Source organism: Antennarius striatus, chromosome 13, assembly GCF_040054535.1.
Source record: "Antennarius striatus isolate MH-2024 chromosome 13, ASM4005453v1, whole genome shotgun sequence".
NCBI lineage: Eukaryota > Metazoa > Chordata > Actinopteri > Lophiiformes > Antennariidae > Antennarius > Antennarius striatus.
The window spans coordinates 5,331,976-5,346,131 of NC_090788.1; the positions used below are offsets into that span (position 1 = coordinate 5,331,976).

General features: G+C 39.7%; 1 protein-coding gene across 1 annotated transcript; it reads left to right on the plus strand.

Moving 5' to 3' along the window:
• The first annotated feature begins 1,765 nt into the window (after positions 1-1,765).
• Positions 1,766-11,463, plus strand: LOC137606321 (tubulin-specific chaperone cofactor E-like protein). Its single transcript, XM_068331534.1, has 8 exons — positions 1,766-1,839; positions 4,545-4,687; positions 4,807-4,946; positions 5,510-5,691; positions 5,807-6,063; positions 6,163-6,289; positions 6,389-6,505; positions 9,369-11,463. Exons 2-8 carry the CDS (start codon positions 4,555-4,557, stop codon positions 9,712-9,714), a joined length of 1,302 nt encoding a protein of 433 aa, XP_068187635.1. The 5' UTR covers positions 1,766-1,839; positions 4,545-4,554; the 3' UTR covers positions 9,715-11,463.
• The last annotated feature ends 2,693 nt before the right edge of the window (positions 11,464-14,156 follow it).

A 14,156-nucleotide genomic window follows, 5' to 3' on the forward strand; every position in this document is an offset into this window, starting at 1 on the left:
GGACTGATTTATCATCCTGACTTCTCTTTCACCATAACTTCTAAAATTTGTTGTAAACTTGTGTTATATTGCTATAAAGTGACATCACATGTAACTTCAATTTATATGCACACACACACAGAGAGACATACACACACTTTCCTTCGTTAATCCACAACTGAAATAACAACTTGAGGATTAGGCTAACTGCATCTGACCCCGGATCCTTAATGAGAGTCTTTCCTGGATGTCTCATGACATAATTTCCTTTTAATTGTGTGTTCTCCTTCCTGTCAGATGAGACACCTTATTACTTAATGCAGAACCAGTATTGGGTGCTGGTGGATTGAAGGGAAACATCAGGTGCAGACACAATCCATCATGACTGTCATTCCACTTTTCCGCTTGAATTTCAGTCTCAATTTGTGTTTTGACTGTTTCTTCCTTTATTTTTGAACATTTTATTTTTTCAGTATTTCATTCTTGGCACTTCCTGTGTTTGGCTCACCTCCTGTTTGTCCCTGTCGTTCCAATGTCTGATTTGTAATGTTTCAATCTATTCACTCTCTGTGTGTGTGTGTGTGTGTGTGTGTGTGTGTGTGTGTGTGTGTGTGTGTGTGTGTGTGTGTGTGTGTGTGTGTGTGTGTGTGTGTGTGTGCGTGTGTGTGTGAGACATACATATTCTCCGTGTGCTTGTTGAATCTTTCCTGTGTATTTCCCTCCTAGTTCTCCATCATAATTTTGTTAGTTCTGCTGGTATCTCATTATTTCTTCCTAGCCATGAAGTGCCTCCTGTTTGTCATCTTGTCCATTGTGTGATACCTCGTGTACATTGTCAGTTTGTCTGACAATGTACACGTCAAGCTGGAGGCTTGACTTTGTGTAACTCATTTTCTTTGTGCGTTCTACTTATTTATCTGATTTTTAAATCATGCTTTTTAGATTTATATTTTTAATATATATTGAAGATCATTGCCTTTTCAGATCTTACTTTTTATTTTGATCATTGCCTGTATCGAACTTAATGCTTCTCAGGTAATTGGGATTTTTATTTTTTGTTTTTTTGTTTATTAGTTTCTAAATTACTAAGTTGAGTTTTCCTGTCCTTTACCTCTCATTTTGGCGGCATTGACAGTATTTTGTTTATACAGTTTGAAGAAAACTTCATATAAAAACAGGTGTACCTGTGTGTCACAGTCAAAGCGTCACTTATAAAAATTCTTGATCCTTCACATGATGATCCAGCTCACTACCAAAATCCAGTCAATTGTTTCTCAAAAAGGCTGTTCATAAAATTTTGAATATTATATACTAACAGACAGACAAACAATTCCGGCAAAAACAACAACAACAACATATAAGCATCTCACTTTTGAAATGAAGCAAAGTGGAGGATGAACTCTGACCTTCTACTGGACATGTGACGTTACTGTCACCTGGTGGCGTTATGTGGTTTCACCTAATTCTCCGAAAACAAAATGAGCAATAAAAATAACTGAATGAATTTAAATGAAAATCGAAAAAAATGTATATACAATGAAAGAAATTGTATAGATATGTTGTTGTCATTGTTGTTGTTGTTGTTTTCAGGATTTTGTGACATTAAACTGTGTGAAATATTTCCACCACAAAAAAAAATCTCGGGCCATATATTTAAAAAGTGACAAGTTATCCCCTAATTTAAAAAAAAAGTATTGCGTTAATTTTTTAATTAATTGTTCAATTTTTGTACAGTAAAGAAGACGGAAAAATAACAAGACGTTTAAACTACGTCATTTCCTGTAAAGTAGGCGTGTCTTAATGTGACATCTGACCGAAGTACAACAACAACAACAACAAACACTCAAGGGTTCGGTGACGGTGAGTACATCTAGTTTCAGAATATACAGTATTATTTCAAATATATTTTATTTCGCTTGAGCCGTTAGGTTGTTGTGTCAGGACAGGACATAACAACCTTATTCAGGAACGGCAAAGGTGACTACGACGCTGCACAGCCTTGCATTTCTGCCACAACGACTTGATGCGGACACTAACTGTCGTCGATGGCTGCACATTTTGTATATTTAAATCCTCCTCCGCGACCGCTAATACGTCGGCTTTCATGAAGTTTCTTACCCAACCACGTTATGCACGAACTTTGTTTAAGTCTAGTGGATTTATTGAAACAACTTTGGATAACCATGACCTGTATAAATGAGAACCTACACAAGCCTTATACTTATGCGATACTGAACTACCAGACTCTCCCTGTGGCATGAAGGTTTCACAGAACCCCGTTGAAAAATATGATATTTTTAGTTTTGTTTCGGTGTTCTGTTTGAATCTTGTCCAACAGCTACAGTCATAATTTTAATTGTGGTTCATCTGTCAATTCGTCTTAAAGAGTCAGTCGCTTTTTGTCATCTCCACTGAATTAGAGGAGGTTAGAGGATCACCACCTATGACATGATGTGTCATGTAAAATGCAATTTTGCATCACTTTTTCTCCTTTTAAACTATCAAGAGAAAGGGCTATTGATTTTTTTGTGTGTGTCATAAATGTTAATAATATTAAATGAAAAATATTTTCTATGAACAGTACTCAAAACTGTAACTGATAACCCCAGACAGTAACATGTTTTGAGTGCTATCAATCTTTAACAAGATCATGTCTTCAATGTGCATCTGTTCATCAGGGCCTTCTTGACAGATACGTTTTCATTGCATTGTCCTTGTCTCTACCCGGAACCCAGCTGTCACTCTGTTGCTCACTTCTGTTACTTCTTCCATGTTTTTGCATGTGTAAGTTATCTCCATTTCACATGCTCACCATCTTGTTATGACCGTTCTTATCAACATTTCCTGACAGAGTGTGGGGGCGGCATGCGGTTTGATGTAGTGCTCAAAACAGCCTTAACTTTTTTTTAATGAAACTATTTATGGACGTACTCATAGCCCTCTTAATAATACCCGGTCATGGTGCAAGCACACCTCCTCAGGCTGACTGAGTTTAAGATGATCAGACCCCAGTTTGACTGAAACCATTTGAGCTGATCAGATGGGTAGAACGTGAAGTCCTGGATACATGGGTTCTGGGTATGGATACGTAAGTCCAATGACAAAGTCAAAATAATACTAATGTCATTGATAATACAGTATCTATTACTACTGATTCTATTCCATCACTGCTGGTTCCTAATACCTACTTTATTTTTGATATACTTTCTTACACTGTTGCTGCGACTAAGTTTTACCAGTGGTTACATTAGCAGTTAGTCCAGTTTTGCCACTATTGTCCAATTCACTGCACTGAACCAGTCCAAAGTTTGGGCACAGTACAGTATCCCGTTTCAAATCTACAGTAGTCATTGGTAGGATCAGAAGGATGATTTAAATTTGCACCTCTTTTTCTGGCTTGTATCAGACTTTTGTTATACAATGATATGAAATAAAAACACAAATGATGAATAAAACTTGTTCATTTGTTCATTGGTCAGCTGAAACAAGTATTGACATCTTCAGCTAATTGTGTCTGAGCTACATAGAGTGACTTATAAAGCTGAAGCACGTGTTATAACTATATGAGGTGCGTTACTGTCAGCAGAGCACCTGCTGCTGTCAGTGCTACTCTGCTCTCACGTTTCTGCTTCTGTGTCCTGTAAGATTTTGTGTGATGTCGCTGGGCTATTTTTATACTTCTTATCCAAATACACAGAAAAGAAATTTCTGTCAGCTGGAGCAACATGGACGCAGACTGTACTGTACATGCATACCTTTACACTTGCATATAAATTGATTTAGTTTGTCTCTTAACTGTCATCATAGTTGTTTTTATGTTAATTTCAAGGAGCTCAATTCCATACACAACAAAGATGTAAATACAGTACATCTTATTCCCATAAAAAAGATCTGTTATGTTTTGTTTCTTAATTAATTTAAAAAGCTTATGAAAATGCAAGTTAAACAATGGATTGTTGAGAAAAAGAACTTCCTTATTACCTAAGAAATCCATTTATATCCATAACATGCATACAAGCAGCACTCTGCTCCTCAGGTTGAACTGGTTGCAATGCTTCCAGCTATGTGCAAACCACTGACCTCCAACCTCGACCTCAAGGGAGATTTGTACTCTCCAAAATGTGTCAATACCAGTTCAGAATAAAGCTGCTGTGATGGACAAATTCAGCCTTCTTGTATGGTTCTGCTACTGGGGCTGACAGCCTACTGCCAAAAGATGATAAAGTATGAGTGTCTGCAATCAGTTCATCTTACATGTTAAACACGTAATGTGTTGACAGATTCTTGACAGATTCTCTATCCCACAGACAGCTGAAAAGTAATGTAAGGTTTCTTCATTTGACAGTAACATTAATATAAAATACATAACAGCATGCCATATCCTTTCAACCTATTCTTCTAAACCAGACAACAGCGAAATCAAAGTGTTGGTTCTTTGATTTCAACCTATTCTCTCGAACAGACAGCAGTGACATCAAAGAACAGGTTCTAGCTGTGCTAGGCTAAAAATAAACCAAATCAAAACTTGGTCAACTATTTGTTTTTTTGTGGTTCTCTGTTTTTAGGGCTGGAACCATGGAGTCTTCATCCGATGAAAAGGAGACGCGCACTTTTGTGCAAGTAATCACTGAGAAATACGACCCAGAGTATTACCCCTATTGTCTAGGAATTGCGGTTCTATCCCTCCCACCGTTGTCCCCTGTCAAAGGTGAGAGCTGCTGCAAACACTTATTATCAAGGTTATGATATCCAGAGTGGTGATAAAGAGGGAGATGGAGTCTTGTGAAAAGTTGACGCCGTTCATTCATCGTGCTGGTTTGTTTTCAGATGGCTTGTTCTTGCCCAACTTTATCATCCTGGATCATTGTGGAATCACCAAAGCTGGGGACAGGTCCGACATCGCAGCCTTCTGTGCCCATGTGAAGTACCTGGACCTGTCCAACAACCAGCTCAACGACTGGGCCGAGGTGAGCTTCACCCAGAGACGTTGCGATTAAAAAACCTGTCGGATTCCTTACAGGAGTATCCTGTCAAAGGAATGGGGGTTTGTATATGTCACGCCTTCTCAACCGAGCAGAAAATAAAAGCTAAAATGTTTTTTGTGTTGTGTCAAGCTGGCTGTTTGATTTGGATAATGGTCCAGGGGAGCTTTTGAATTGAGTCCTCTTTAAATAGAACAACTCCATGGACCAATGGGAATGAAACTGATCTCAGATCTTTTTGCGTTTAGATTGTGAGTTCATTTGAAAGAAGACTCAGCTCTCTGAAGCCTGTCTAAGGCCAGCCTAGATAGTTATAATACAATGGCAAAGGACACAGGTTAAGCGAACCAGAACTAAAAGTAAAACTCATAAGCAAATGGCATACTAGAATGATTTTAAATCAGTGAGCATCAAAAATTTTCTTTTTGAAATTATGTGTCAGTTTGGCATATAGTTGATAACTAAAGTTAGCTAAAGCTTTATTGTAGTGATTACATACAGTGTATGTAATGCTCCCTTTTTTATTTTGCCTTTTAATACTTTGCCAGATCTGCACCATTGTTTCCAATATCCCCCACCTGAACTTCCTCAATCTCAGCACGAACCCTCTGCGCAACGTTGAGCTGGAGCCCAGCATGGCACACGTTTTCTCCGGGCTCCGGAAACTTGTGCTGAATAACATGCATATCAGCTGGGACACAGTGCACACCCTGACACAACATACACCAGAGTAAGTAAAGTGGAACACCAAGACCCAAAAGATGCAACTCAGAAGAAAAGAATGAAATGATGTAGATTTGACTTGATATAAACTTTTAATAACCGATGCATCTCTCATGATTAAGGCTGGAGGAGCTGTTTCTGTGCCTGAACGGTTACGGCACCGTGTCAGAATCCCATGCAACCTGCCCATTGCTACGATTGCTGTACATCTCAGATAACCCGCTGCACAAATGGGCAGAAGTAAGGAAGCTGGGAAGGATGTACCCGAGCCTCTGCACTCTGGTGATGATCAATAATGGCTTGGAGTCAGTTGACGACACTCAAGAAGCGCTTCAGCACCTCTTCCCCGAACTACAAACTATCAACCTCAAAAACTCAGGTGAGACGATGAGGCCTCTTTTCGTTCTTTCATGTTTAGATTTTATTGTTTAAACAATGTCCACTTTAGTCCTGACACTTTGGTGTTTTGTGTTTTCAGCCATTAGTAAGTGGGAAGACATTGACAGGCTGAATTTCCTTCCTAAGCTGAAAGAAGTCAAAGCAATTGGGATTCCTTTATTGCAGCAGTATACAAGGCAGGAGAGACATAGCCTCTTTGTAGCACGGTAATTCATATCCCACACAAATACACAAATTAAATTCTTATTGTGCTTGAATAGCATGATTGCATCTTCAGTATCTAATCATAAGTCTTTTACCTGCAGGCTACCATCTGTTACTGTGTTGAATGGGGCTCCAATTACTGATAAAGATAGAGAGGATTCTGAAAGGTTTTTCATCCGTTACTACCAGAACTTGCCAGAACAGGAGCTTCCTCAGAGGTACTGACACACAAAATGAAAGAATTACATGTATTAAACGTGTTTGTCATGATTCTGGCACTCTTGGATGTTTTGCATAGACCAGTACTGATCCCCTGAGATTACATAGCACAGTAGAAACTGGCAAAAGCATTCTTTTACTTAAACTTGGATTTAGTTACACATAATTAAGGCTGAGCTTTACTTTTTCCGCTGAAGGGCACTTATTACAACATATCAGCAAAAAAGGGAGAAGAAATAACAAAGTTGTTTACGGTGTTAATCAATACTATAACACATATTAAATCTATAACAGCTACATGTTATTATATTAATACCAAAGCTTTAAAATGAAACAAAGATAGGATCGGACATTCATGGACATTTTTCTGTTTTCACACTGTTGATTTGAAAACAAAAAGAATCCTATTTCATGTTTTGTTGGAGGTATTTATTAACTTATTTAATACAAGTAGTATATATCACAGATGTAAATGTTGTTATTTTAATTATAATTATTATTACTCTTATTACTCTTATACTATAGACTTTTATATAATTTAATGTTACATCAAATGATCAATACCTACCATATATGTTCTTTACATAAATATGCCAGAAATAAGAATATTTCAAATATTGAAGAAAGACATCAAATTAGGTCAAATGATTTCACGTTGTTCACTAACTACATTCCACTTAACCTCAGCAGAATGCTGGGGAGGGTTTTGTGAAGGAAGGTGTAGTCCTTGACTTTGGGGGAAACTAACCTTTGGAGACAATGGCTCCAGTCTCTCCGTGTTCAATGACTTCTTTGTGCCGGGAATTCTCTGATTGGGAAAAGTGATACACAAGGTAGCAGGTTGATTTTTTTTTTTTAAGTAAACATCTCCCCTATCATCTTCAACCCCTAAGTTGGGACGTTGATGAGATTTCTGATGTCAACGGAGCTGAAGCAGCGCTCCTGGCTCTTCATCTTCTTCCTGAGTACGTGAAAGAAGAATATTTTCAAAACGCACATGAAAATATGTTTTTAATCATGGATTTGTCCCAAATGTTGTCATAATTTTTGACAGCCAATCAAAGGCCTTCACACATCTCCTTCCTGTTTTCAACTACGTTTTATTTCTGGTTTCTTTGTGTGGTTTGGTTCTCAGTGTAGGTCCGAACTTAAGCATCACCGTGACTTCATGTTGATGTAATGGGGGTGTCGGACATGCTCAGCAAGCAGTGAACACACCGCTATCCTCTTTCCTTTGGGATGGGGCTGTGGCCTTGCTACTGCGGGAGATCAGAGTCCTGCTGGGTGGGTCACAGCCTCTCAGGTGAACACATCTGACATGGCCTGGCTTTGAGTAATTATAGACGCTGCTCAAACTATAAATCCGACTGATAGACGCTGATATAAAAAAGAAAAAAGCAATAAACTGAAAGAAAGAAATGTATATGCCTGGACAGGAAGGATTAGTTGGTCGAAAAGTAAAGAGAACTGGGTTGAAGAAGAAATCTGAGAATCAGCCGAATTAGACCGAAAGGCAACTGGATCTCAGACGGGATGTTGCTGACATTTTGGAGGGGAATTAATAAAAACTTTTTAAGCAGGTTATCATTCAACCAGAAGGTAGAGCTAGTGATGTTTAAAACACCAGAAGAGAAGTCAGCTCTTGTCTGTGGTTGTTATCTGTTAAGTTGTCCCTGATGTTATTTGATTATCCATTGAAGCACGTTGGAAATTTGGAATGTTAGCAGGTTATCTTGTTTTATTTGCCCCGTTCTTTCACATTCAGCACCTTAAATGAAGGCTTTTAGCTAAATGGCCTCTCTCAGAATGGCACTTTGTGCGCTGTGGCCTTAGAGGAGAATTCCCAAGGTGTACCATAAGTTTTTGCCAGAAACTCCTGGCTGGAGCGGGGTCAGCTTTGTGGAGTTTTGGGGAGGGAGGGTGAGCTTCTCTGACTGGCCCAGCTGTTCCAGTCGCTTTGAAAGCACAGGCCTTTTCTCCTGGATTTTATTTAATCGTTCCTTGGTTCTTATCTCGAACACGCGTTCCCCTGAGGTGGCTGAAAGCTTTCTCACGGCACACAAGCAGCAGAGAACTCAGTGAGTCTCTGCCTCTTAAACTCACACTAGTTGTGTTTCATTTGCCAGTTTTCACAAGCATTTGTTCTTGAGCTTATGCCAAAAACTCATGAAAATTAAAATGAACCCCTCAGTTGCTTTGTTCCTGATTGACCGGAGTCAGTGAATGGTTAACTTTATTCATCATAAAAACACAAATGAAAGTTAAATTGCTAACCAAGCTGCCCTCAAAAGTACACCTATAAAGTTGACTTATGTCACAATGACTGCAGGAATTTTTTTGTGGCTGGCTATAAATGCCACAAATACTGTATAGTGTTAACTGAGCTTGGCTGTGGCTGGGCTGTGAAGCAGTCCCCATCAGAAACACACTTTCACACCCCTGCCAAAATGAGCATGTCAGTTTAGCCTTCATCTCCTCAAAAGCCCTGAGATGTATGTATGCATGTTTAGGCACGTGGTTGATCTTCTTGCCCATTGGCTCATGCTCACATATGATAATGGTAGCGGTCCATCAAAAGGCTGAATTATAGTGTATGATAATTATTAAGCAGCTCAGGGTATTTTACTCTCTAAATATTTTTTAAAAATTCTTCACTATAAGGTGCACCTAAAAGCCTTTATTTTCTCAAAAACTGACAGTGCACCTTATAATCCAGTGCGCCTTATATATGTAAATTTGTTTTGAAATATGTCATTCATTGAAGGTGCGTCTTATAGTCTAGTACGCCTTATTGTGCGGAAAATACTGTAGTTATGTTTACAATAAAAAAACAAAACCCTTACGTGATCTTCTGTCTCCCAGGTACCACACGCTTGTATCCAAATATGGTCACCTGGAGCCGCTGGCAGACATCGACCTAACCCCCCACATCCCCATGGTGAACGTTCGCTTCGGTGAACGTGTGGAGGTCGTCAGCCTCCGTCTGGACCAGACAGTGAGCGACCTCAAGAAAAAGCTTAAAGCTCTGCTGCAGCTGCCCAACAAAGGGGTCCGGCTGTTCTACATCAACCAGGAGGACTGTTCAGTCTTTGGACCTGAGGAGCTGAAGTTCAGCTCCCGAGCTCTTCATTCCTACGGTATTCAAGATGGGGATGAGATTCTAGTAGTTCCTAAAGACAAAAGCCGCTGCAGCTCCTCAAATTTTTGAGAGAGGAGGCTGTCTGGTATGGGAAATGGAACAGGAAATTTTTTCATAATGGACACCAGTGGATAATGGACTTTGACTTGAGCTTTTTTCAAAGATTTTGAGCGATGAATGTAAAGCTGTTTGCTCTCCATTATGTTGAACAAAATAATGCAACCGTGTATTTACGCAAAACAGACTTTATACATTAGTTGCTGCAGCTAAAGCTGCAGTTTTAATCTCAGATCTCCTTCATCAAAATTATTATAATATATAGTGTATCATGACACAGTTGTTTTGATCTAAACAAAAGCAGAACACATTTGCTGATGTAAATAGTATTTTTTTTATGGGTGCATAAATATGGTTAAGTCGTAAATCTTTCTCCCTGCCGCTCAGATTACACACTTTCCTCATTTACTTGTTAGCAAAGCAATAACCCCCCGAGCTGAAATCACAAATCCAGTGTGGTGGGGATAACATAACAGCACATGGCCACCTCTCAGTCAGGATGCCCTGGCAGAAAGATGACTCTGGACTGAGGTGAGCTTGGGTCTGGCACTGAAAAAACGAGAGCCGGTGCTCAAGTTACTGCTGGTCTTCTGGCTGTCCAGCCCATGAATGGAGCAGAGGCAGCTGAGGAACATTGAGACCCAATCTGTATGGTAACCATACACCTCCTGCTGTGTCATGGACACTTCCGCTGCATTTATGCTAGAATGGGTTCACACATCGGGCTTTGCCCCCCCCACACACACACACACACAAAACCATTACCCCTCCTCAAACCTGAGTCACAATCTGTGGTTTCACCGCATGTGGGGTTGTGAATATATGTACGTTGTTTTCATAATCAAAGAATAGATTGAACCCATTCCTGCTTACTGACAATTGACAGTGTTTTCCACTGCAGGTATTTAACTGTCCCTGATGTGCAGGTTCTCAAAACCTGAACCTCACAAGGTTCTAGGCCAGATTCCATTAAGCTGATTATGACTTTACGTGTGTTTTATTGTGTTTCAAAAGTGACTCTGCTCTGGTTGGATCATTCAGTCAGGAAGTCACAGGAAAAGGATATGTTCAACTGTCAAAATCAAACCTGTGCAGTCACAACATTGTTTTAAGAGACAAAAAGAACAATATAACTGGTCATTGTAGGCCAAGTTGTAAAATGGTAGCTACTGCAGCCTGTTTCCAAACAAGTCTGGGTGAGAATATGTTGAGGTACCGTTGCCTCGCGGTGCCATATGGGTCGCTCCCTTTGACATAAACTTACTTTGTGTAGTAGAGGACTGGAGATCTATTGAGGTTCTTTCTGTCTTGAATGGCATATATGACACTATTATATGAATGAGGGCTTACATGGGAAGCTGTGGGATGAGTATTTTAGTCTGAAAAGCAGCTGTTGATTTGCATGAGCTGTTATTTCTCGATGCGTTTGATGTGTATGCTATGTCATTTCAGGGAAACAGTGTTGTTTATGGGTATTTGTAAGTTGGACTGTCATTGTGTGATCTGTCATCCTCACCTTCCTTATACAGTAATGCCAAAAAAAACTAAGGTGCAGATTTAAAAGTATAAGAGTGCTAATCTAATGGAGTTTGCCTTGTGCTGGTTATTATGGTGTATAATTCAGATACATGTTTGCTTTCCATTGTTTCTTAAATGTAACCTGTGCGTTCATTTTTTTCTTGAGAGAATCTTGAACGTTCTCTGTATGTTATATATGATGGTGCTGTCACCTCTTTTAAAGAAATAAATTCTAATAATATATTCTCAGTTTCTCTTTGAACTGTACTTCAGGCAAATTGGCAAATTTTATTGTGATCTTTCACAGAAAGAAACCTTTCCTGCATAAAATTTAATCAAGCTTTATGATGCTTTCTGGAAAAATAACTACTGTTCTCTCTGATATTTAAAGTACTACAACGAACAATAATTGTCATGTTGTATTAGTTAAATGTTGGGCTGTTGGGTTTTGACTTAAAGATATCTAACACATATTCCTTCAAATTTAAGAAGTGGGAAGATAGTTTTTAATTCCGCAAGGTGATGAGCTAGAAATGAGTCTTCTCTGCTTCTGTACTTAGCCGCTGCAGGACACATTTAGAATAGAGAGTAGAGTAGAACTTTATTGATCCCTAAAGGAGGTTCCGTCAGGGAAATGAATTAAATTAATTTACCTCCCATACATAAAGATTATTCCATTAGCAAGAATCTTAATGTTTTCTAATTTTGTTCTTAATTTTTAAATGAAGTTAAAGCTTCCATTTAAATGTAGGAAAGCTAGCCACAGGCATCCATATTTGCTGTGTTGGCAAGTCTAATGAAACAACATCCTAGCTTTCTGTAACCATCACTGGGAAATAACTAAAATCACTTGATTGTCTCAACATCAAATTTAAGTCTTAAATATAACATACATATACTGTAAGTCCTATATATAACATATTTAGGTTGCTTGCAGTTTCTACACTGTAGACCATTTCAGAATAGTGGCTTGAGCATCTTCTGTTACCAGCAGCGTGTCCACATTCTCACTATGCACAGCTCAGTTTCACAGGCTAACTATTTGGCAGTGGACGTGTCGGGACCCTGCAGTTCTTCTGTCTTTCTGGCAGGTGTGTTCTAGTAGAGTCCATTCCGTACGTGTCAGGCGGTGTTGGTTTCTGGGGCATTCCCTCTATTTTCCCCCTCCTCCTTTTCCAACAGCACAACCCAATTCCTCCTGTGTGTGATATCTGTGCCACCCACCATCCCCACAGCTGATAAATAGTTGATTTTACTTATAACACTGAATTATTTTGCCTGCAACTCCTCAGACTTATCTGGACCATCTTCAAAAACGTTTTTATGTCGACGACTGAAGATTCTCAGTTTCATGTAGATACAGTCTAATCTCACACAGTGCATCATTTATGAATACAGATGTAACCGAAGTGTTGTGGTGCCCATTCATGCAACAGCAGATGGATGGATTCTGGATAGATGCAGTTGGATCAATCGCATCTAGCACCTTGTCTTTCAAGAGAGGACCTGGAAGTGCGACCGGTATTCTGATCTGCCACGGATCTACCGCATTGCATTATGAAGTGGGATTGAGGTCAGTAGGGCTGAACAGGGCCTATTGTGTGTTCAGGTGAGGGAGTCATTGGGGTAAAAAGGTTTGGGTTACTGGAAGGAGGTTCACCATCGTGAATGGAAGGGAAGGAGAAGAGGGCAGGGCAGAGCCAACCGCTGGTCATAAGGGTTCACTTAGAGTGGTCCACTCCAAGGATTAGGTGACTGCTGAACAGAGCTCAGCGGGTATCCAGTCCAGGACCTTCTTTGTGAAGGTCAGGCTTGATGGATTCTCCATAACGTGATGCTGGATACTATGACCCTGTTCCCACACAGTCCCCTCCTCATTTGATGTCATTTCTGCCTCTGTCTAAACAAGCTCAATGATTTGTAGCTTCAAAACGTCTTTGAAAAATGAGTTAATCTACCCTTACTCTCAGACACTCCTCAGGGCTGCGGCAGTAATCGGTTTGGATGAGATTGCTCTTTCTGTGGCCTCCTCTCAGTTGACTCTTCTCAGGTTGAGTTCTTGGATGTTGAAGCATGATTAACATCCCTCTGCACATTCAGAGACTACATTTGCCTTGTGTTGACCTTTCAAGCCAATGTTCTTGTCTCTGGTCTTGTCAATTTCTGTGAAGGTGTTGTTAACAGCTGTTGGCTTCATGTCATCTGGTATCTAGTCTAACACCTGAAAAATATCCGAGACCCTGTCAATGACAACTTTGAAGTACTGTACAAAGAGCCTAATCCTCCTCTGTCGTGCTTTTGGTAGGCTCATTCTTGTGACTTGCCCCAACAAGGATGATGATCCAATAATTCAGGACAATCAGCACTCACAAAAGGTTAGAGATAGAGTTCAAACTCCTATCTTTCTTACTTCTGTACATCCAGCCAGTAGTTTGCATTAGTGTCAACTGGTCTGCAAAGAAAATTGTCAGAAGTTGTCAGTTGCCACCATCAATCAAAATCCATGAAATCCAATGAGAACGTTGAAGGATATTGGACCAAATCAAGCTGAGAAACACCAAAGAACCTGTAACTGCAGACTCAGGTTACTATCAGTTCTTTAGTGTGATCACATATGATCATTTCATGTATTTCTTAAGATAAAAACAGACGTTAGTCAAGCTGTCATGGGACATCCCATGTATAGCAAAGAAAGAAGTGCTATCACTGTTCCTCATGAATTGAAAGTGCAAGAACCAGCTGTGCTTGCCCATCTTGATCTTTCCCTGCTTCTCCATCATCGACATTTAGAAAACACAAACCCTTAATCGGAAGGCTCACCTGAACCGGTAGGTCATCTGTGACTGTTGACTTTTATTTGTCTGTCTTTGTGCGATGCTCTCTTTCACTGGTTGGTTAAGAGTATGTGTCCATTTACACAACAAGACGTGGGAGGT

Excerpts from the sequence above, each read along its gene's own strand:
- LOC137606321 (XM_068331534.1), top strand. The coding sequence starts at position 4,555 with ATGGAGTCTTCATCCGATGAAAAGGAGACGCGCACTTTTGTGCAAGTA. Across the intron at positions 4,947-5,509 it reads AGCTCAACGACTGGGCCGAG|ATCTGCACCATTGTTTCCAA; the intron begins GTGAGCTTCACC and ends ATACTTTGCCAG. Across the intron at positions 6,290-6,388 it reads CATAGCCTCTTTGTAGCACG|GCTACCATCTGTTACTGTGT; the intron begins GTAATTCATATC and ends TTTTACCTGCAG.